At 45.0% G+C, this 24,697-nt stretch overlaps 1 protein-coding gene across 1 annotated transcript in view; it reads right to left on the bottom strand.

The window, feature by feature from the left end:
• LOC115131919 (adenylate cyclase type 6-like) overlaps positions 1 to 9,589 on the bottom strand; it is a 60,462-nt gene extending 50,873 nt beyond the window's left edge. The window contains exons 1-3 of the mRNA XM_029664009.2: positions 9,342 to 9,589; positions 4,064 to 4,290; positions 2,910 to 3,834 (exon numbers count right to left, since the gene is read on the bottom strand). Of these exons, the coding sequence (XP_029519869.1) occupies positions 2,910 to 3,833 (924 nt within the window). The 5' untranslated portion in view covers position 3,834; positions 4,064 to 4,290; positions 9,342 to 9,589. The remainder of the gene's footprint in view (positions 1 to 2,909; positions 3,835 to 4,063; positions 4,291 to 9,341) is intronic.
• Between the last annotated feature and the right edge of the window lie 15,108 nt (positions 9,590 to 24,697).

Below are 24,697 nucleotides of genomic sequence, written 5' to 3'. Positions count from 1 at the left end.
AGAAAGGGGAAATACTTCCACACAAGCATATAAAAGTGATGGATGGCACTTTATTACTGTACAGCCATGTACACACACATATGATTACATTCAGTAGGAACCCTCGTGCACTTTAGCTCAGCAAACAAAACACTATGTGCTTTGTGTCACATGCATGACGTGGGGGTCATTGAGAACACCATTACATTACGCACATGCCCAGTAGCCCAGTTCTCACCATATAACACAATAAAGATGTCACACAGAGGTTGGTTGGCTACCACAGTCTTGAGCAGTGACCTTTCCTTACAGTGGCTTGAGTAATACAATCAAACATATGCCTCATCAATAATAGACATTAGTCTAGTCAGAGGTGACAGATTAGTATATTTCAGTCTCAATGTATGACAGGTTGTAAACTATCTCCTAGCTCTCTTTCGTAAGTAACCAAAGATGTTCCCTTTTCCTCTTCCTCATTAACATCCTTTGGTAAACAATTACGCTTTCTACAAAATATAATGTGTATGGAGTCTATAGTGTCTATATATCAGGGCTGGGGAATTGCCAGGGAACTCATAGTACGATATTATCATCATACTTAGTTAAGGAAACAATGTATTGCGATTCTCATAATTCTATACGTATTGCAATTCGATACTGTGATGTTATTGCGTTTTTGTTGTTTCCAAACATATCGCTCATCATGTTTGCTGTGGAGGGATAAGAGCCAGCCAATTAGAAAGGGAGTTTTGACGAGTCGTGGAAATCAATGTGCTGAAAACAAATTGGCTCACTATTTAAAAAGATTATGGAGAACAAGCTCTGAAGGGAAAATACTAGAGTACTGAAGCATGTACAGCTGACTAGCACGAAAAATTATATTGCGATATTGTCCCCAAAAATAATACGATATATCATCAAAAATAATACGATATATCATCAAAAATAATACGATATATCATCAAAAATAATACGATATATCATCAAAAATAATACGATATATCATTAAAAATAATATGATAATATCATCAAAAATAATACGATATATCATCAAAAATAATACGATATATCATCAAAAATAATACGATATATCATCAAAAATAATACGATAATATCATCAAAAATAATACGATATATCATCAAAAATAATACGATAATATCATCAAAAATAATACGATATATCTTCAAAAATAATACGATAATATCATCAAAAATAATACGATAATATCATCAAAAATAATACGATAATATCATCAAAAATAATACGATATATCATCAAAAATAATACGATAATATCATCAAAAATAATATCCTGATATGTAACTGTGTCGATTTTTCCACCATCACTAGTATATATAAAGCCTATAATTCCGACGTGAAGTCATTTCGTGAACAATTGCCTTCTGAAAATGTGAACCTGGACAGAGGCGGAGCACTCTCCCAGTGGGAAGAAATCCTGTTATTTTAAATCAAGGGGGGAAACAACATTGTAACGACTAATGTTCCACCATGAACTAGGCCAAACATTCTTTTGTGTCCCCTCATTGTCTTTGTGGAATAGTCTCCCCCTTATTCCTTTCCCATACCTTCTCCCAATGGTCATAAACAGTTACACAACAGTTACAGTAATACAGAATGCACCCAGCCTCAGCCTCCATACAGCACCCCCACCATTGTAAAAATGCACAAAGTGTCCCTTGTGTGGGAGCACAGAGACCTGAGTGATACGGCTTAATAGTATTATGGGCTATGGTATTCTCTCTCTGGCACACACACACGCAGACACATACACACAAACTCACACACATCCGGCCGGCCGAGGTGGTTCATTCAGCCCATTGACCTTCAGCTAGCCCCTGGGTCCTTGGCATGACGCACAAACAACATACAGTAGGCCACATACACACACACACACAAAGATACACAGACTGCCTACAAAACATTCAGAAATCTACTGGCAACACAGCGACAAACACACTGTTCCACCCACTGAGCAAAACACAGTGAAACACATTCATACAAGCTGCCAAAAAACAATGTATTGTCAGTAGGGAGGGGCAGGGTTATTAGAATATTCCAACTTTAGTATTGGATCTTCTTTTGGAGAGTAGTCATTTTTGAGATCATTATATCAAATCTTGTGTTTTATGGGGGGAAAAAGTATGCGGGGGCTCATACAGAAAGTTGCACAGGTAGCCTACACACGTTTCACTCATGTAGCTTGTTGTTATTGTTGGTCAATCAATGCGGTGCTACAGCCAGCGGCTCCATGTGTAGCAAGTGAAGTGAGTTGTCGGCAAGGACGCCTCAAAATAGCCTCAGTTAGCCTCAATTAGCCTTGCAACTTTAGCTCGCTTGCTAACTTAGCTGGCTACTGTAGCTAGCTAGCTTCTTCACAACAAGTTGATGCAGTCAAGACAGTCACTACCAGATGGTGTGATAGATCAACTTTGGCAGCAACAAGTTAGTCTAACTAGCATGAGTCGGTTTGGCTACTTTCTATCTCTCTCTTTCCCTCCGTTCCACACACATAGACACATAGTCACACACACCGGCCCCTGCTCCAATCTCACCCCTCACCCACCCTTCCAAGCAGGCTCTCACTTGAGTCGAGCGAGCAAGTCTACATTGATTTTTATTTTTTTAAACATATATACTTTTTAAACACATGTATTTCGACTATCCAGATATCCGAAAAAAAATATTGTGTTATTTTTCATATAGTGATATCATTTCCAATGCCCATCTCTACTTGTCAGACTAGAACCACATGATTGCCTGCACTGATACAATAATAATATTGTAGCCTGTGCTGTAGGCCCAAGAGTAAGGCCCAGATACCACAAAGTCTCAGCGTGCCCAGACACTCACTGCAGCCTAAGGAAAATCTAAATAAATGAATATGACACACTGTAGGCCAAGGAGCCTACCTGTTTCCAGAGGAACACGTCTTCGTGGTTGAACTGCCAGGTGGTGACCAGGTGAATGGTGGAGAGCACCCCTCCGCTCAGCACGGCTGCTCTCATCCTGACAGGCAGCAGCGTGTAGATGATGTAAATGAAGAACACAGACCACCAGATGCCCTCAGATGCGCTGCGAGGCGCCACCATCAGCACGCCGAACACCTGCATCAGCAACAGGACCCCGATAACCAGGTAGCTCACCATCCACATGTAGTCCTGGTGGAAGCCGTTCCGGTTACACACAACCATGAGGGCCATGAACAGGGCCATGGCCACGGAGAGGGCCGAGGAGTAGGCCACGTCCGGGGTCGCGTGGACACAGTGGAAGGTCAGCATCACGCCACACACGATCACTAGCACCCCCATCAGCATGGTGAGGGAGCTCTGGTTGAGCCTGAAGAAGTAGCGCTGGTACAGAAGCTCCAGCTTATGAGACTGGAACTTCTTGGACTGGAACACCCGCACCACCCGCAGCCAGCAGTCTGCCGCTGTCACCACCTCTCCCCCATTGAGGCCCTCGTCACCCGCCTCCCCGCCCACCCCCCCATTCCTCCCCTTCAGGTCCCCGTCCTCAAAGCCCAAGTCGACAGATTTGAGCCCCACCCCTTCACCGGTGATGCCGCCTTTGCCGTAGTGGTCTTCTTGCCAGATGCAGCGCACACCGAAGTTGCCCCCCCCGCCCGCCGCCCCGGCCCCCCCTCCGCAGTGGTGGGGGTTGAGGGGGGCTCCAGAGGGGGGCTCCATGGCGTCCGGGTCCCTCAGGCAGCTCATGTAACGCGGGTTGCAGAGGGATGAGCCTCCCTTCTGCTTGGACTTCTTGCCATTGCGCTCCCCCCACGCGGTCTTGCGGTCGTCGACTCTGGCCACTAGGAAGCCGCTGAACCAGGACATTCTGTGTAGGAGGGAAGGGGGAGAAGCACAGCGTAGGGCAGGTGGGGCTGTTAGAGTTTGAAAAATCATTCATAAATCCACCAACTTTAACTAGACATGAAGCAGTCTTTCTGAAAATTCGACAGAAAAAAAACACAAAAGACAACCATCTTGAATTGTCTTATCCTAACATCCTATAAAAAACAGTTAACCTGTTATTCTACGGACACCAGTATGACTGTGGACTTTACCTGTGTAGGTTCTGGTATATATCCCAGCCCTATCCTCTCCAGCAGGTCCACTCATTTATTCCAGTGGGCAGAGGTTTGAAGAAGTGAGGGGTTTCAGACGCCGTTCTACAGGGGTGTGGGTGGGTGTGACCGGGGCAGGTCCAGGGGTGTGTCAGACCAGAGCTCCGGACCTAGCAGGTGGTGTGAAAGGTTTAGGGGATACTCTATGATCTCCAGTGCTTCTGAGTCTGGGAGGAGAGACACAAAACACACACAAATAGAGGTGGAATTAGAAGGGCATTAGAAGTAAGAGTTGTGTTAGTAAGAACGCCAGAAATCCAATTAACACTACAATTATGTCATGTGTCAGTGCCAGCAACCAAAAACAAGTCATACGTGGAAGTTATATAATCATCAGTTGGAGATGCAGAGCGACTATCAATACGTGTCTTCAACGAAATGTCAGACAACAACATCACAATCATCCCAACTTAAACATTTGTCAAGGTTCAGCCTATAATTTCATCATAGACCAGTCTGGTGGCTTGACTCGTTAGATGTAAAGGAGGAAGGAGATAACAGGTGGTGGGAGCCTGGCATCGCCGGTAGGAAACACAGAAGACATTAATATTATCACTGACTCATTCTCTCACTGATGAAGACAAGACCACAGGAAACAAATCAGATTGGGCAACCATCATGGACATCCTGTATCACAACCCTCCTCCGTCTGCTTACCAATACAGATTAGGGCAGGACATGATCAGTGGTTTAGTGGCAACTTTGATTCCGAGCAGCTAAGCCCTTACAGTGGCTTGCGAAAGTATTCATCCCCCCTTGGCATTTTTTCCTATTTTGTTGCCTTACAACCTGGAATTAAAATAGATTTTTTGGGGGGGGGTTGTATCATTTGATTTACACAACATGCCTACCACTTTAAAGATGCAAAATATTTTTTCATTGTGAAACAAACAAGAGATGAGACTATTCACCCCCCCCCCAAAGTCAATACTTTGTAGAGCCACCTTTGGCAGCAAACACAGCTGCAAGTCTCTTGGGGTATGTCTCTATAAGCTTGGCACATCTAGCCACTTGGTTTTTTGCCCATTCTTCAAGGCAAAACTGCTCCAGCTCCTTCAAGTTGGATAGGTTCTGCTGGTGTACAGCAATCTTTAAGTCAATCCAATTGAGAACCTGTGGTATGTGGTCTGGGCTTCGACTAGGCCATTCCAAGACATTTAAAGGTTTCCCCTTAAACCACTTGAGTGTTGCTTTAGCAATATGCTTAGGGTCATTGTCCTGCTGAAAGGAGAACCTCCGTCCCAGTCTCAAATCTCTGGAAGGAAGACTGAAACAGGTTTCCCTCAAGAATTTTCCTGTATTTAGCACCATCCATAATTCCTTCAATTCTGACCAGTTTCCCAGCCTGTCGATGAAAAACATCCCCACAGCATGATGCTGCCACCACCATGCTTCACTGGGGATGGTGTTCTCAGGATGATGAGAGGTGTTGGGTTTGCGCCAGACATAGCATTTTCCTTGATGGCAAAAAAGCTCAATTTTAGTCTCATCTGACCAGAGTACCTTCTTCCATATGTTGGGGGAGTCTCCCACATGTCTTTTGGCGAACACCAAACGTGTTTGTTTATTTATTTCTTTAAGCAATGGCTTTTTTCTGACCACTATTCCGTAAAGCCCAGCTCTGTGGAGTGTACGGCTTAAAGTGGTCCTTTGGACAGATACTCCAATCTCCGATGGGAAGCTTTGCAGCTCCTTCAGGGTTATCTTTGGTCTCTTTGTTGCCGCTCTGATTAATTCCCTCCTTGCCTGGTCCGTGAGTTTTGGTGGGCGGCCCTCTCTTGGCAGGTTTGTTGTGGTGCCATGTTCTTTCCATTTTTTAATAATGGATTTAATGGTGCTCTGTGGGATGTTCACAGTTTCTGATATTTTTTTATAACCCAACCCTGATCTGTACTTCTCCACAACTTTGTCCCTGACCTGTTTGGAGAGCTCCTTGATCTTCATGGTGCCATATGCTTGGTGGTGCCCCTTGCTTAGTGGTGGTGCAGACTCTGGGGCCTTTCAGAACAAATTGAGATCATGTGACACTTAAATTACACACAGGTGGACTTTATTTAACTAATTATGTGACTTCTGAAGGTAATTGGTTGCACCAGATCTCATTTTAGGGGATTCCTAGCAAAGGGGGTGAATGCATATGCATGAACCACTTTTCCGTTTTCTGTTTTGTTCTTTTTTCATTTCACTTCACCAATTCTGACTATTTTGTGTATGTCCATGACATGAAATCCAAATAAAAATCCATTTAAATTACAGATTGTAATGCAACAAAATGGGAAAAATGCCAAGGGGGATGAATACTTTTGCAAGACACTGTACACCATCAAGGCTAATGACCCATCAGACTTGCATTTCCTGAATCAATTAGATAAAGAAGGGAATTCTTCTCATTCCTGTAAATTGAGGTCTATTTGGGCACAAGAATAACAAATCTAGCCACTGATATAAATTGCACATTGAAAGAGAATCCCCATTATAGGTTTTTCTAACGTGTTAAAGGTGCTTTATCTTACAAATCACTACCACTGATTTTACATCTGTGCAGAGCTATAGGCCTACTCATACATGATAATAGTAAGACTAGTTCAACCTCTAGCTAAGGCATATATGCGTATCGTTTACATAATTATTTATTATTACTATATGGTTATATATAATTATTAGGCTACTATATGTCTAGTTCTCCCTAAGAACTAAAGAACACATTGCCTTTAACATCATAAAAATGATCCGAATAATTAGATTGATCACCATCACGACTCTTCATTATCAAAGCTGATGTACTCCCGTAAGTATTACCTACATTAGGCTAGCATCAGCTGAACATAGCAGGGACAGACAGGCCTCAAAACAACCAGAGCTCTTGAATGTGCAGAATGGCTTCTATCAACTTAAAGCAATGCTGATGTGCTGCTGTCGCCTATCCTTGCATATTTTTAGTGGGAACTGGGAACATGAGCAGGCGCTCATGTCGGAAGGCATGTTTTGTTGTTGAAGCAAAAATATAATTTATTCCTGATGGCTAGTATGCCTTCTCTGGCACGTATCCGTCCAGGCTGCTGATTGTGGCTTCTGGTGGATCAAGAGAGTTCAAGGAGATGTGCCTTCAGTCAATGGACGCTACTACAGCCCCTCCAGCTCCGAAAACTCCGTTCTCTCCCGCGCACAAGGTTGTCCAGTGCCCCCGTTGCAAAATGTCTTGACGTTGCCAATCGGTACGGCGTTCAAGAGCAACAATTATCTCTGTTTTTATGTGGCTGTAGACATACTGCGTGAATCCTTTCCCACCTCTCTAGCGCTTTTATGACAGAATGTGTGTGGGGGGGCTATTCCTCAGGGAGGTTTGCACGACATATCAACCGGACAGCGACACACTGGCGTTACATAATACAAACAGCGTGTGCATTGAAATTGGCATCTATTCCTAATTGTTATTAATCAGATCATTTGTTTCAGTTTTTCGACTACAGCTTATATTTCTTTTAGCTTTAGTCTACTGTGCTGTAGCCTATGAGGAGCGCATCAAAGTAAATACATATTTGATAATCGCATCATCAGCCATATTTAAGCAATAATGCACGAGGAGGTGTGATATATGGCCAATATACCACGGCTAAGGGGAGTGCCTGGATACAGCTCTTAGCCATGGTATATTTGCCATATACCACAAACTCTGATGTGCCTTATTGCTATTATAAACTGGTTACCAACGTAATTAGAGCAGCAAAAATAAGTGTTTTGTCATACCAGTGGTATACGGTCTGATATACCACGGCTGTTAGCCAATCAGCAATCAGGGCTCGAACCACCCAGTTTATAATGTCTGTTATAGACTATTTATTATTGCAGACTGGTTTAATTAATAGCCTATGTCAGCATACACTACATGTTGTATTAATGGTATGTAGGCCTAACATCCGTGTAGCCTAATAACATCGAATAAGAGTGTATCCAAGGCTAGATGCAATGTATCATTCCATGCAAAGGCTATATGAGGGCTATATTATCGCCGGCATTCACACACTCGTTTACATAACTGTTCAGTGTTGCCTATGTGACAACCATAACAGAGATCACAGCTATTGCCATTTTGACGCTGTGTTGTTTTTGTACAGTAGCGGTGTGCGATTAGTCTACTTGTAGGCTACAATGTTGCATGTCCCACCCGCCCGCCAAGGAGTTTATGTGTCTTGTTCTTCAACCAGCGAGGGGAGAGGAAATTCAAGCATGCCTCAGGCCCTGACAAACAAATGCCATGAATCAATAAACACATGACAGGCAATACAAACTGTGGACTGTCATGCCCGAAGTCCACCAGATGCATAAGTGTTTTGTTTTGCCGGATGTCTAGCCCACATTCGCCGTACTTGAAAGCACGTGCTTCGCTTTTCAACTAGCTAAAAACCAAGCTTCCGTTTGTACCACCGCACGGTAGAGCAGAGCACGAGTTGAAATTATTGAGCGCCTGCGGTACAAGGAACACACTGCATCCATTGACAATTAATCACTTCTGCCAGAATGCAAATAGTTTGATGGATCTGGTGGACTTGAGGTGTCACTATTCCACATTCCAACGCATCACACCACCTTGTTTATTTTTTGTAGGGCTGGCTCATCAGTAGGCTAACCTACAAAAACATTAGCCTATACTTTTATTTTATTTTTTTACTTCCTACCATGATGACCTAGCCTATATTTCATTTTAAATAACTCGAACATGGCAACAAACAGTAGTGCTGCGGTTGGTAATTCATTCTATACGTGTACCTCCTGCAGCTGCGACCTTTGAGTTAGTGGCTATGACAGCGATGCCTGGATGGCAGCAGTCATTTTAGTGTGCTTCTCTAACCTGCAAACTCATCGATTTTAAAATCAAGATATTAGAGCCTATAACGTTAACTGTATGTTTGTTTGGATATCAGTGCTTATACAGGGCTATTGACATTATTGAGCCGTAAGAAACACGGATCGATTAGCCCACTGGGCCACTACTGCGAAAAACACAGAGGTCTCAGGCGCACAACCCCTATATTAATAAAATACAATTCTGCCGACTCTCCTCAATTACGCACTGATGGAATTGCAATAATCCCGTTTCTCAAATCAAATGGGTGTACGATAGCATTAGTAAGGGTTGGCCTTCCCTAAACAGCATAAATAAGCCTATATTATTAAACATGCGCATACTCGGCCGGATCACGCTGGAAAGAGGACTCACCGTGATCATCCTTCTCGCTTCTTTCCCTCCAAACTAGACCGCATGAGACAACCCGCTATTGGGCAGGATAGGCCGAATTGAAGTCACTGGTACCGTTGACGGTTTGAATGTTCAGAATGGGGGACCAGTCCAGTGATGACAAACAGACATAAACGCACAATATCGTTCTCGTTACGCCTCTTCTGATGTTTTCCTTCTCCTTTGCCTGCCTCTCCCCCCTCTCTCTCCAAGCTTAGAAGCACCACCGCTCACACTCCTCAGTTGTCTTCTGCTCAGCATCTCGCAACTCCCTCTAGAGGCGCAGCTCGGTATGAAACAGTGTTTGGCTCTGTAGGAACCAAAACACAGCCTACGTACTCCATTGTTTTTCTCACCTGTCACTTTGTGTGTCGAGGAAAGGTCGTGATGGTTAGTTTCCAAATCAGATGCCAGATAAACCACCATCAAAATGCCCAATTCTTTCAAAAACCCTGTACACCAGAGAGGCCAATGCACTTTTCCCAATTCCTAAAAGACAACAAGATTGTTGTTGGAATTGGATGCAAAACAGTGAATAATGCCTCAAATGTAGTTGGAAAAATGTAGCCTAGTGTGATGTAGCCTACTGTGGTACAATATACTTTCTATCATGACCAACCTGTAACCTAAGAGTTCTTACCAGCAGATTACAAAGTGTGATAACTTACCAACAAAAGAGCTAGAGGGCGTATAAATCAAACCAAGTCGTGATGTTGGGCTGTGTAAGCATACAGTAATAAAGAGATAATAGCACACAACAGTATGACAGTTATAGGCAGTGTTACAGCAACCAATCACAAACTCCTGATTGTTTGTCCTGATGTTTATCTAATGATCATACCACACACCAACGATTGTTTGGTTAAACTAGAACAGGGGTGCACAGGTCTGGTCCTTGGGGGCCGCAGTGTCTGCTGGTTTTCAGAGTCTGATTTTGACCTGGTTAGCCAGGTCTATCTCATGAAGATTTCCTTTCTTTCTCACATATATATATGACCCAACTCATCCCACGCTGTGTAAGGGCTATTTGACCAAGAAGGAGAGTAATTAATGGAGTGCCTGATCAGATAACTTGGCCTCCACAATCACCTGACCTCAACCCAATTGAAGGAGAAGCAGCCAAAAAGTGCTCAGCATATGTGGGAACTCCTTCAAGACTGTTTGAAAAGCATTCCTCATGAAGCTGGTTGAGAGAATGCCAAGAGTGTACAAAGCTGTCATCAAGGCAAAGGGTGGCTACCTTGAAGAATCTCAAATATGAAATATATTTTGATTTGTTTAATACTTTTTTAGTTACTACATGATTCCATATGTGTTATTTCATAGTTTGATGTCTTCACTATTATTCTACAATTGTAACGGCTTTCTTCCGCTGAAGGAGAGGAGGACCAAAATGCAGCGTGGTTAGTGTTCAACATCTTTAATAATGACGATAAATGAGAACACTACAAAATACAAAACAACAAAAGTGAAAACCGAAACAGTCCTATCTGGTGCAATGACACAAATACAGAAGACAATCACCCACAAACTACCCAAAGAACATGGCTGCCTAAATATGGTTCCCAATCAGAGACAACGACAGACACCTACCTGCCTCTAATTGAGAACCAATCTAGGCAACCATAGACATACAAACTACCTAGAAAGGAGACAGCCCCATAAACATACAAAACCCCTAGACCAGACAAAACACATAAATCCCCCATGTCACACCCTGACCTAAGCAAAATAATAAAGAAAACAAAGATAACTAAGGCCAGGGCGTGACAACAATGTAGAAAATAGTAAAAAATAAAGAAAAACCCTTGAATGAATAGGTGTGTCCAAACTTTTGACTGGTAGTGTATACAGTGCATTCGTAAAGTATTCAGACCCCTTTACCTTTTCCACATTTTGTTACATTACAGCCTTATTCTAAAATTGATTAAATACATTTTTTTTCTCATCAATCTACACACAATACCCCATAATTACATAGCGAAAACAGAAATACCTTATTTACATAAGTATTCAGACCCTTTGCTATGAGACTCGAAATTCAGCTCAGGTGCATCCTGTTTCCATTGATCCTCCTTGAGATGTTTCTTCAACTTGATTGGAGTCCACCTGGGATAAATTCAATTGATTGGACATGATTTGGAAATACACATACCTGTCTATATAAGGTCCCACAGTTGACAGTGCAAGTCAGAGCAAAGACCAAGCCATGAGGTCGAAGGAATTGTCTGTAGAGCTCTGAGACAGGATTGTGTCGAGACACAGATCTGGGAAAGGGTACCAGAACATTTCTCCAGAATTGAAGGTCCCCAATAACCCAGTGGCCTCCATCATTCTTAAATGGAAGAAGTTTGGAACCACCAACACTCTTCTTAGAGTTGGCCAAGAACGCAATGGTCACTCTGACAGAGCTCCAGAGTTCCTCTGTGGAGATGGGAGAACGTTCCAGAAGGACAACCATCTCTCCAGCACTCCACCACTCAGGCCTTTATGGTAGAGTGGCCAGACGGAAGCCACTCCTCAGTAAAATACACATGACAGCTCGCTTGGAGTTTGCCAAAAGGCACCTATAGGACTCTCAGACCATGGTGAAATAAGATTCTCTGGTCTGATGAAACCAAGATTGAAGACTTTGGACTGAATGCCACGTGTCACATCTGGAGGAAACCTGGCACCATCCCTACAGGCTCCCGAATGGAGCAGCGGTCTAAGGCACTGCATCTCAGTGCAAGAGGTGTCATTACAGTCCATTCTTCGAATCCCGGTTGTATCACATCCGGCCGTGATTGGGAGTCCCATAGGATGGCGCACAATTGGCCCAGCGTCGTCCGGGTTTGGCTGGGGTAGGCCGCCATTGTAAATAAGAATGTGTTCTTAACTGACTTGCCTGGTTAAATAATGGTTCAATTAAAAAAGTTATTATAATAAAATACTGTGAAGCATGGTGGTGGCAGAATTATGCCGTGGGGATGTTTTTCAGCAGCAGGGACTGGGAGACTAGTCAGGATCAAGGCAAGGATGAATGGAGAAAAGTACAGAGAGATCTTTGATGAAAACCTGCACCAGAGCGCTCAGGACTTCAAACTAGGGCCAAGGTTCACCTTCCAACAGGACAACGACTCTAAGCATACTGCCAAGACAACGCAGGAGTGACTTCGGGACAAGTCTCTGAATGTCCTTGAGTGGCCCAGCCAGAGCTCGGACTTGAACCCGATCGAAAATCTCTGGAGAGATCTGAAAATAGCTGTTATATGTGTGCTATGAACTAAACAACAAATCAAACCAAACTTTTTTTGTGCTATGAAAAAAAGCAAGTGAAATGAGAATGTATGTGCTCTGTAACTGAGCCAATGCCTGTGGTGGAGGGAAGTGAAACGTTAAAAGGTCAAAGTCAAAAGAGCTGTGTTTGCCTTGCGCTCAGCTGACTGATGGCTCTGCCTCTGCAGCCGACCTGGTGCCTTTGGCATGTTCACTGTTGCCTGATAGTAGTACTGAGCAGTGCCTGCCACTTTTTCTGCTACTATTTGACTAGTTCCAAACAGTGCAAACTTACTGATAGGCTACACACCTTTTCTCTCACAAATGACACTCTCACCATCCAATGCACAACGAGGTAAAAAAAAATGCTTTTTGCAAGAAACAAAAAACTAAAATATGTGTGTGTGTGTGTTTCTGTGTATGGGGGTGCCTGCCTGGCTGTCTGTCTGTTGAAGGGCAGTGGGGGGTTGAATAGAATAGATCGTCATCATTACATTAATGTCAGTCAGGGATCAATTCAATCCAATGGCTGCTCATTGATGAAGAGAACACAGTGCTCCCAATACTAAATGATTGACAATTCAAAGTTACCCACCAAGCATCCCTCTTCCTCCCTGCCTAACAAACCATTCAGATCTGATTGCCAGTACAAAGCATAGCCCAGCTGTCAATAAGCCACCACTTGTCTCCTGCTGTCATATCCACATCACATGGGATCTGTTGACCACCGACATGTCAGGGCCTGGTGTCCTACAGTGCTCATCATCAGGTGATTGAAAGCTAGGCTGTTTGATTGTGACAGGCGTGAAACTCAGGAAATTGCCCCTGGATGTTCTTATGTCAACAACCACTGATATGTATCCATCACTGAGATTTGACTGCTGACCCATCTATCTATCTATCTATCTATCTATCTATCTATCTATCTATCTATCTATCTATCTATCTATCTATCTATCTATCTATCTATCTATCTCTCTCTCTCTCTCTCTCTCTATCCCTCCCTCCCTATCCATCCATCCACCCCCCCCTCTCTCTCTATCTATCTATCTCTCTCTTACTCTATTTTAATGATGAGACGTTATTTGTTTTACCATCAAGGTCCACTTTGGAAAGAAGTGCTTTAATTCATACTTTCAACTGCTTTCCTCTGGGGATCCAACTTACATCTTGCTATACATGTTTTTACCCAAATAAATTCTAATGAACTTACTCTCTCAATCTCTTTATCTCTCTCTCTCTCTCTCTCTCTCTCTCTCTCTCTCTCTCTCTCTGTTGAAGCGAACCAATTGGTTTTAGAAGTTGCTATAGAAGAATCACTTTCTGCTCATCGCTGCTAGATGGTGCTGCAGGTCACAGATGTATTCAAACATCTTTTAGTTTCTTCTCACCTCACTTATGGAACAATCTTCAGAATATCCTACAGTTGGACGCGTTGGTGCCTTTCTGTCAAATCAGATTGTTGATAGAGGATCGTTTCAGTGAGGAATGTGGTTTTTATTGTGTTTGTGTGTGTGTGTTTGTGTGTGTGTGTGTGTGTGTGTGTGTGTGTGTGTGTGTATGTGTGTTTCCTATGCTCCTGCCTTGATTGTGTAATTGTATTTATTTGTATTGGTATTTATTATGGATCCCCATTAGCTGCTGCCAAAGAGGTGACTACTCTTCCTGGGGTCCAGAAAAATTAAGGCAGTTATACCATTTTTAAACATTACAGAACATTCAAAATAGATTTCACAACACACTAAGTGTGTGCCCTCAGGCCCCTACTCCACTACCACATATCTACAACACAAAATCCATGTGTGTGTGTGTGTATAGTGCGTATGTTATCATGTGTGTGTATACATGTTTCTATGTTTGTGTTGCTGCACAGTCCCCGTTGTTCCATGAGGTGTATTTTCATCTGTTTTTTAAATCTGATTCTATTGCTTGCATCAGTTACCTGATGTGGAATATACTGTAATTCCATGTAGTCATGGCTCTATGTAGTACTGTGTGCCTCCCATAATCTGTTCTGGACTTGGGGACAGTGAAGAGACCTCTGGTGGCATGTCTTGTGGGGTATGCATGGGTGTCCGAGCTGTGTGTTAGTTGTTTAAACAGACATTCCCAAGATGGCATAGCAGTTCAGACGTCTTTTGTCCTCGTCTTGTCGTGTCCCGTATATATATATATTTACAACTTTTTTCACATACATTTTATTTTTATTTTCCATCAACTCATCTTCAAAACACTCTCCTGCAACCCGCCTCACCAATTTATATTTATAAAAAAGTATTATTTACCTCAAATCTGTAATCCTCCAAGAAGCTAGCCAGAAACTCCAAGAAGCTAGCCAGAAACTAGCCAGAAGCTAGCCAGGAGCTAGCCAGAAGCTAGCCCAGAAGCTAATCCAGAAGCTAATCAGAAGCTAGTTCAGAAGCTAGTTAGCTTCTTTACTGGCAAATCGTTAGTATTCAGCTAACCACGGTTTGTGGTCATCAGCTATCCTTTAGCTCGAAAATCTATCGCCAGTTTTGTACGGCGCAGCGCGGCTTGGAACGGAACATACCGGACCGATTTTTCTCTCCATGTCCCTGGATTTCAACTGCTCTCTGGACATTCATACCTGGATCTCACAGCTAGCTAGCTGATATCCGTGTGACTATCGGCTTTCGTCGATTCCGGAGCAAACATCAATTATCCCGGAGCTAGCCAGCTCCGTCAATCACTCCTGAGTTCCATCAATCACTCCTGGGCTGCAGTCAACTATCCGGACCCATTTTACTGCCTACGCAGAGCCCCACCGGGCCTTCACAACTGGACTGCCGACGTTATCTACCCGAAGGAGTTATCCGGCTGGCTCCTCCGTCGCGACGTTACCTGAACGCCCATCTGCGGCCTGCTAACCGTTAGCTGTCTTACCGGCTGCTATCTGAATAGACAATCGGACAATTTATTTATTTTTATTATAATTATGTTTTCTTCTTGGGCCTCTATAACTATATCTATTGTTTTTATTTTTGTTGTTGTTGTGTGATTTGGATTAATCCCCTCTACCACACGGAACCACACTAATCTACTGACGGAACGTAAGAGGTGGCTAATAACAGACCTCCATCCTATGCTAGCTTGCTACCGGTGGCCTGGCTAGCTGTCTAAATCGTCGTGACTCCCAACCAACCTCTCCACTCGCTGGACCCTTTTGATCACTCGACTAAGCATGCCTCTCCTTAATGTCAATATGTCTTGTCCATTGCTGTTCTGGTTAGTGTTTATTGGCTTATTTCACTGTAGAGCCTCTAGTCCTGCTCACTATACCTTATCCAACCTATTAGTTCCACCACCCACACATGCAATGACATCTCCTGGTTTCAATGATGTTTCTAGAGACAATATCTCTCTCTTCATCACTCAATACCTAGGTTTACCTCCACTGTATTCACATCCTACCATACCTTTGTCTGTACATTATACCTTGATGCTATTTTATCGCCCCCAGAAACCTCCTTTTACTCTCTGTTCCAGACGTTCTAGACGACCAATTCTTATTGCTTTTAGCCGCACCCTTATTCTACTCCTCCTATGTTCCTCTCGCGATGTAGAGGTGAATCCAGGCCCTGCAGTGCCTAGCTCCACTCCTATTCCCCAGGCGCTCTCTTTTGATGACTTCTGTAACCGTAATAGCCTTGGTTTCATGCATGTTAACATTAGAAGCCTCCTCCCTACGTTTGTTCTATTCACTGCTTTAGCACACTCTGCCAACCCGGATGTTCTAGCTGTGTCTGAATCCTGGCTTAGGAAGACCACCAAAAATTCTGAAATTTTAATTCCAAACTACAACATTTTCAGACAAGATAGAACTGCCAAAGGGGGCGGTGTTGCAATCTACTGCAAAGATAGCCTGCAGAGTTCTGTCCTACTATCCAGGTCTGTACCCAAACAATTTGAACTTCTACTTTTAAAAATCCACCTCTCTAAAAACAAGTCTCTCACCGTTGCCGCCTGCTATAGACCACCCTCTGCCCCCAGCTGTGCTCTGGACACCATATGTGAACTGATTGCCCCCCATCTATCTTCAGAGCTCGTGCTGCTAGGCGACCTAAACTGGAACATGCTTAACACCCCAGCCATCCTACAATCTAAACTTGATGCCCTCAATCTCACACAAATCATCAATGAACCTACCAGGTACCTCCCCAAAGCCTTAAACACGGGCACCCTCATAGATATCATCCTAACCAACTTCCCCTCTAAATACACCTCTGTTGTCTTCAACCAAGATCTCAGCGATCACTGCCTCATTGCCTGCATCCGTAATGGGTCAGCAGTCAAACGACCTCCACTCATCACTGTAAAACGCTCCCTGAAACACTTCAGCGAGCAGGCCTTTCTAATCGACCTGGCCGGGGTATCCTGGAAGGATATTGATCTCATCCCGTCAGTAGAGGATGCTTGGATATTTTTTTTAAATACCTTCCTAACCATCTTAAATAAACATGCCCCATTCAAGAAATTTAGAACCAGGAACAGATATAGCCCTTGGTTCTCCCCAGACCTGACTGCCCTTAACCAACACAAAAACATCCTATGGCGTTCTGCATTAGCATCGAACAGCCCCCTTGATATGCAGCTGTTCAGGGAAGCTAGAAACCATTATACACAGGCAGTTAGAAAAGCCAAGGCTAGCTTTTTCAAGCAGAAATTTGCTTCCTGCAACACTAACTCAAAAAAGTTCTGGGACACTGTAAAGTCCATGGAGAATAAGAACACCTCCTCCCAGCTGCCCACTGCACTGAAGATAGGAAACACTGTCACCACTGATAAATCCACCATAATTGAGAATTTCAATAAGCATTTTTCTACGGCTGGCCATGCTTTCCACCTGGCTACTCCTACCCCGGTCAACAGCACTGCACCCCCAACAGCAACTCGCCCAAGCCTTCCCCATTTCTCCTTCTCCCAAATCCGTTCAGCTGATGTTCTGAAAGAGCTGCAAAATCTGGACCCCTACAAATCAGCCGGGCTAGACAATCTGGACCCTTTCTTTCTAAAATGATCTGCCGAAATTGTTGCCACCCCTATTACTAGCCTGTTCAACCTCTCTTTCATGTCGTCTGAGATTCCCAAAGATTGGAAAGCAGCTGCGGTCATCCCCCTCTTCAAAGGGGGGGACACTCTTGACTCAAACTGCTACAGACCTATATCTATCCTACCATGCCTTTCTAAGGTCTTCGAAAGCCAAGTCAACAAACAGATTATCGACCATTTCAAATCTCACCATACCTTCTCTGCTATGCAATCTGGTTTCAGAGCTGGTCATGGGTGCACCTCAGCCACGCTCAAGGTCCTAAACGATATCTTAACCGCCATCGATAAGAAACATTACTGTGCAGCCGTATTCATTGATCTGGCCAAGGCTTTCGACTCTGTCAATCACCACATCCTCATCGGCAGACTCGACAGCCTTGGTTTCTCAAATGATTGCCTCGCCTGGTTCACCAACTACTTCTCTGATAGAGTTCAGTGTGTCAAATCAGAGGGTCTGCTGTCCGGACCTCTGGCAGTCTCTATGGGGGTGCCACAGGGTTCAATTCTTGGACCGACTCTCTTCTCTGTATACATCAATGAGGTCGCTCTTGCTGCTGGTGAGTCTCTGATCCACCTCTACGCAGACGACACCATTCTGTATACTTCTGGCCCTTCTTTGGACACTGTGTTAACAACCCTCCAGGCAAGCTTCAATGCCATACAACTCTCCTTCCGTGGCCTCCAATTGCTCTTAAATACAAGTAAAACTAAATGCATGCTCTTCAACCGATCGCTACCTGCACCTACCCGCCTGTCCAACATCACTACTCTGGACGGCTCTGACTTAGAATACGTGGACAACTACAAATACTTAGGTGTCTGGTTAGACTGTAAACTCTCCTTCCAGACCCATATCAAACATCTCCAATCCAAAGTTAAATCTAGAATTGGCTTCCTATTTTGCAACAAAGCATCCTTCACTCATGCTGCCAAACATACCCTTGTAAAACTGACCATCCTACCAATCCTCGACTTTGGCGATGTCATTTACAAAATAGCCTCCAATACCCTACTCAACAAATTGGATGCAGTCTATCACAGTGCAATCCGTTTTGTCACCAAAGCCCCATATACTACCCACCATTGCGACCTGTATGCTCTCGTTGGCTGGCCCTCGCTTCATACTCGTCGCCAAACCCACTGGCTCCATGTCATCTACAAGACCCTGCTAGGTAAAGTCCCCCCTTATCTCAGCTCGCTGGTCACCATAGCATCTCCCACCTGTAGCACACGCTCCAGCAGGTATATCTCTCTAGTCACCCCCAAAACCAATTATTTCTTTGGCCGCCTTTCCTTCCAGTTCTCTGCTGCCAATGACTGGAACGAACTACAAAAATCTCTGAAACTGGAAACACTTATCTCCCTCACTAGCTTTAAGCACCAACTGTCAGAGCAGCTCACAGATTACTGCACCTGTACATAGCCCACCTATAATTTAGCCCAAACAACTACCTCTTTCCCAACGGTATTTAATTAATTAATTAATTTTGCTCCTTTGCACCCCATTATTTTTATTTCTACTTTGCACAATCTTCCATTGCAAAACTACCATTCCAGTGTTTTACTTGCTATATTGTATTTACTTTGCCACCATGGCCTTTTTTGCCTTTACCTCCCTTCTCACCTCATTTGCTCACATTGTATATAGACTTGTTTATACTGTATTATTGACTGTATGTTTGTTTTACTCCATGTGTAACTCTGTGTAGTTGTATCTGTCGAACTGCTTTGCTTTATCTTGGCCAGGTCGCAATTGTAAATGAGAACTTGTTCTCAACTTGCCTACCTGGTTAAATAAAGGTGAAATAAAAAAATAAAAAATAAATAAAAAGACAGCTCGGTGCTTTCAACATATCAATACCTCTCACAAATACAAGTAATGATGAAGTCAATCTCTCCTCCACTTTGAGCCAGGAGAGATTGACATGCATATTATTGTTTGCTCTCTGTGTACATCCAAGAGCCAGCTGTGCTGCCCTGTTCTGAGCCAATTGCAATTTTCCTAAGTCCCTCTTTGTGGCACCTGACCACACGACTGAACAGTAGTCCAGGTGCATCAAAACTAGGACCTGCCTTGTTGATAGTGGTGTTAAGGTAGAGCAACGCTTTATTATGGACACATTTCTCCCCATCTTAGCTACTGTTGTATCAATATGTTTTGACCATGACAGTTTACAATCCAGGGTTAATCCAAGCAGTTGAGTCACCTCAACTTGCTCAATTTCCACATAATTTATTACAATATTTAGTTGAGGTTTAGGGTTTAAGTGAATGATTTGTCCCAAATACAATGCTTTTAGTTTTTGAAATATTTAGGACTTGTAACGGCTTTCTTCCTGGGAAGGAGAGGCGGACCAAAACGCAGCGTGGTTAGAGTTCATGTTTTTTTTTAATAAGAGAAACTAAACATGAACAGAATACAAAACAATAAACGTGGCAAAACCGAAACAGTCCTAACTGGTGCAGAAAACACAAAGACAGAAAACAATCACCCACAAACAAACAGTGAAACCCAGGCTACCTAAGTATGATTCTCAATCAGAGAACACTAATGACACCTGCCTCTGATTGAGAACCATACTAGGCCGAACACAGAAAAACAACCTAGACATACAAAACATAGAATGCCCACCCAACTCACATCCTGACCAACTAAAACAAACTATTAACACAATAACTATGGTCAGAACGTGACAATACCCACCCCCAAGGTGCGGACTCCGACCGCACAACCTAAACCTATAGGGGAGGGTCTGGGGAGGCATCTGTCCGCGGTGGCGGCTCTGGCGCTGGACGTGGACCCCACTCCATCATTGTCTTAGTCCACCTCCTTAGCGTCCTTTGAGTAGCGGGTTAGCTCAGGACCGAGGGGTAGCTCAGGACTGAGGGGTAGCTCAGGACCGAGGGGTAGCTCAGGACTGAGGGGTAGCTCAGGACTGAGAGGTAGCTCAGGCTGGTTGACGGCTCTGGCAGCTTCTGGCTGACTGACGGCTCTGGCAGCTTCTGGCTGACTGGCGGCTCTGGCAGCTTCTGGCTGACTGGCGGCTCTGCACTGACTGGCGGCTCTGGCGGCTCCAGGCTGACTGGCGGCTATGGCGGCTCCGGACAGACTGGAGACTCCGGCGGCGCTGGAGAGGAGGAAGGCTCTGGCAGCGCTGGACAGAGGAGCTCTGGCGCCTCTGGACTGAGGGGCGGAAGCTCTGGCAGCACCGGACAGGCGGGAGACTCCGGCTGCGCTGGAGAGGAGGAAGGCTCTGGCAGCGCTGAACAGAGAAGCTCTGGCGCCTCTGGACTGAGGGGCTCTGGCGCCTCTGGACTGAGGGGCTCTGGCTCCTCTGGACTGAGGGGCGGAAACTCTGGTAGCGCCGGACAGGCGGGAGCACCTGTATTGATGGGACAGAGAGATAGCCTGGTGCGGGGTGCCGGCACTGGTGGTACCGGGCTGGGGACACGCACTTCAGGGCGAATGCCTTGCATACTACGCCAAATCAACTGCTCTCTCTCTTCACACTCCCCCAATTCTATTAACACCTCCTCAAGTGTCTCCTCATCTCCCATCCGTTCACTCTCCTCCATTCTGTTCAATAAGTCCTCGACCCTCTCAGACTCAGCCCTCAGCTTCGCCGACAGCTCCGATAACATCCATGGCTCCTTACGGTAAACAAGGGGAGTTGGCTCAGGTCTGGCTCCTGACTCTGCCACACTCTCCCTGTCCCCCCCCATGAAATTTTTGGGGATGCCTCTCGGGCTTCCAGCCGCTCTGCCGTGCTAGCTCCTCATAATGCCGCCTCTCTGCTTTCGCTGCCTCCAGCTCGGCTTTGGGGCGGCAATATTCCCCTGGCTCTGCCCAGGGTCCTTTCCCGTCTAGGATCTCCTCCCAAGTCCACTTCTCCAAATAGTGCTGCCTCTCCCACTGCTGCTGCTGTTGCTCCTGCTGCTGCTGCTTCTCCTGCTGCACCTGTTGTTTCTCCTGCTGCTGCTTCTGTTTACCACATCACTTGGTCCGTGGTTGGTGGGTGATTCTGTAACGGCTTTCTTCCTGGGAAGGAGAGGCGGACCAAAACGCAGCGTTGTTAGAGTTAATGTTTTTTTTAATAAGAGAAACTAAACATGAACAGAATACAAAACAATAAACGTGGCAAAACCGAAACAGTCCTAACTGGTGCAGAAAACACAAAGTCAGGAAACAATCACCCACAAACAAACAGTGAAACCCAGGCTACCTAAGTATGATTCTCAATCAGAGACAACTAATGACACCTGCCTCTGATTGAGAACCATACTAGGCAGAACACAGAAAAACAACCTAGACATACAAAACATAGAATGCCCACCCAACTCACGTCCTGACCAACTAAAACAAACAATTAACACAATAACTATGGTCAGAACGTGACAGTACCCACCCCCAAGGTGCGGACTCCGACCGCACAACCTAAACCTATAGGGGAGGGTCTGTGGAGGCATCTGTCCGCGGTGGCGGCTCTGGCGCTGGACGTGGACCCCACTCCATCATTGTCTTAGTCCACCTCCTTAGCGTCCTTTGAGTAGCGGGGTAGCTCAGGACCGAGGGGTAGCTCAGGCTGGTTGACGGCTCTGGCAGCTTCTGGCTGACTGACGGCTCTGGCAGCTTCTGGCTGACTGGCGGCTCCAGGCTGACTGGCGGCTATGGCGGCTCCGGACAGACTGGAGACTCCGGCAGCGCTGGAGAGGAGGAAGGCACTGGCAGCGCTGGACAGAGGAGCTCTGGCGCCTCTGGACTGAGGGGCGGAAGCTCTGGCAGCACCGGACAGGCGGGAGACTCCGGCTGCGCTGGAGAGGAGGAAGGCTCTGGCAGCGCTGAACAGAGAAGCTCTGGCACCTCTGGACTGAGGGGCTCTGGCGCCTCTGGACTGAGGGGCGGAAACTCTGGTAGCGCCGGACAGGCGGGAGCACCTGTATTGATGGGACAGAGAGACAGCCTGGTGCGGGGTGCCGGCACTGGTGGTACCGGGCTGGGGACACGCACCTCAGGGCGAATGCCTTGCATACTACGCCAAATCAACTGCTCTCTCTCTTCACACTCCCCCAATTCTATTAACACCTCCTCGAGTGTCTCCTCATCTCCCATCCGTTCACTCTCCTCCATTCTGTCCAATAACTCCTCGACCCTCTCAGACTCAGCCCTCAGCTTCGCCGACAGCTCCGATAACATCCATGGCTCCTTACGGTAAACAAGGGGAGTTGGCCCAGGTCTGGCTCCTGACTCTGCCACACTCTCCCTGTACCCCCCCCCCCCATGACATTTTTGGGGATGCCTCTCGGGCTTCCAGCCGCTCTGCCGTGCTAGCTCCTCATAATGCCGCCTCTCTGCTTTCGCTGCCTCCAGCTCGGCTTTGGGGCGGCAATATTCCCCTGGCTCTGCCCAGGGTCCTTTCCCGTCTAGGATCTCCTCCCAAGTCCACTTCTCCAAATAGTGTTGCCTCTCCCACTGCTGCTGCTGTTGCTCCTGCTGCTGCTTCTCCTGCTGCACCTGTTGTTTCTCCTGCTGCTGCTTCTGTTTACCACGTCGCTTGGTCCTTGGTTGGTGGGTGATTCTGTAACGGCTTTCTTCCTGGGAAGGAGAGGCGGACCAAAACGCAGTGTGGTTAGAGTTAATGTTTTTTTTAATAAGAGAAACTAAACATGAACAGAATACAAAACAATAAACGTGGCAAAAACGAAACAGTCCTAACTGGTGCAGAAAACACAAAGACAGGAAACAATCACCCACAAACAAACAGTGAAACCCAGGCTACCTAAGTATGATTCTCAATCAGAGACAACTAATGACACCTGCCTCTGATTGAGAACCATACTAGGCAGAACACAGAAAAACAACCTAGACGTACAAAACATAGAATGCCCACCCAACTCACGTCCTGACCAACTAAAACAAACAATTAACACAATAACTATGGTCAGAACGTGACAGGACTAACTTATTCCTTGCCACCCATTCTGAAACTAACTGCAGCTCTTTGTTAAGTGTTTCAGTCATTTTGGTCACTGTTGTAGCTGACATGCATAGTGTTCTGTCATCCACATACTTTAGTCAAAGCCAGTGGCATGCCGTTAGTAAAAACATTTAAAATTAAGAGGCCTAGACAGCTGCCCTGGGGAATTGCTGATTCTACCCTCATTATGTTGGAGAGGCTTCCATTAAAGAACACCCTCTGTGTTCTGTTAGACAGGTAACTATTTATCCACAACATAGCAGGGGATGTAAAGCCATAACTGTCACAGTTTTCATCGTCTGAAGAGGAATCGGACCAAAGCGCAGCGTGATAAGTGTTCATGACTTTTTATTTTCACTGAACACTAAACAAAAATAACAACGCGAATGACCGAAACAGTCCTGTAAGGTGCAAAACACTAAACAGAAAATAACTACCCACAAAAACCATGTGGGAAAAAGCTACCTAAGTATGGTTCCCAATCAGAGACAACGATAGACAGCTGCCCCTGATTGAGAACCATACCCGGCCAAAACAAAGAAATACAAAAACATAGAAAAAAGAACATAGAATGCCCACCCAAATCACACCCTGACCAAACCAAAATAGAGACATAAAAAGCTCTAAGGTCAGGGCGTGACAATAACACATGCGTTTTACAGCAGCAGACTATGATCGATAAAGTCAAAAGCCACATTGAATCATCAGCCATTTCTGTAAGTGCTGTGCTTGTTGAATGTCCTTCCTTATAAGCATGCTGAAAGTCTGTTGTCAATTTGTTTACTGTAAAATAGCATTGGTCAAAAATCTTTTTTTTTCAAAACTTTACCAAAGGTTGGTAACAGGCTGATTGGTCGGCTATTTCAGCCATTAAAGGGGGCTTTACTATTCTTAGTTAGCGGAATGACTTTTGCTTCCCTCCAGGCCTAAGGGCACACACTTTCTAGTAGGCTTAAATTGAAAATATGGCAATATCATCTGCTTTTATACTCAGTAATTTTCCATCCAAGCTTGTCATTGTTGATAGAAAACTAT

Source organism: Oncorhynchus nerka, linkage group LG7, assembly GCF_034236695.1.
Source record: "Oncorhynchus nerka isolate Pitt River linkage group LG7, Oner_Uvic_2.0, whole genome shotgun sequence".
NCBI lineage: Eukaryota > Metazoa > Chordata > Actinopteri > Salmoniformes > Salmonidae > Oncorhynchus > Oncorhynchus nerka.
Note: the sequence above shows the minus strand (reverse complement) of the source record. Positions and strands in the feature narration are given on the sequence as shown.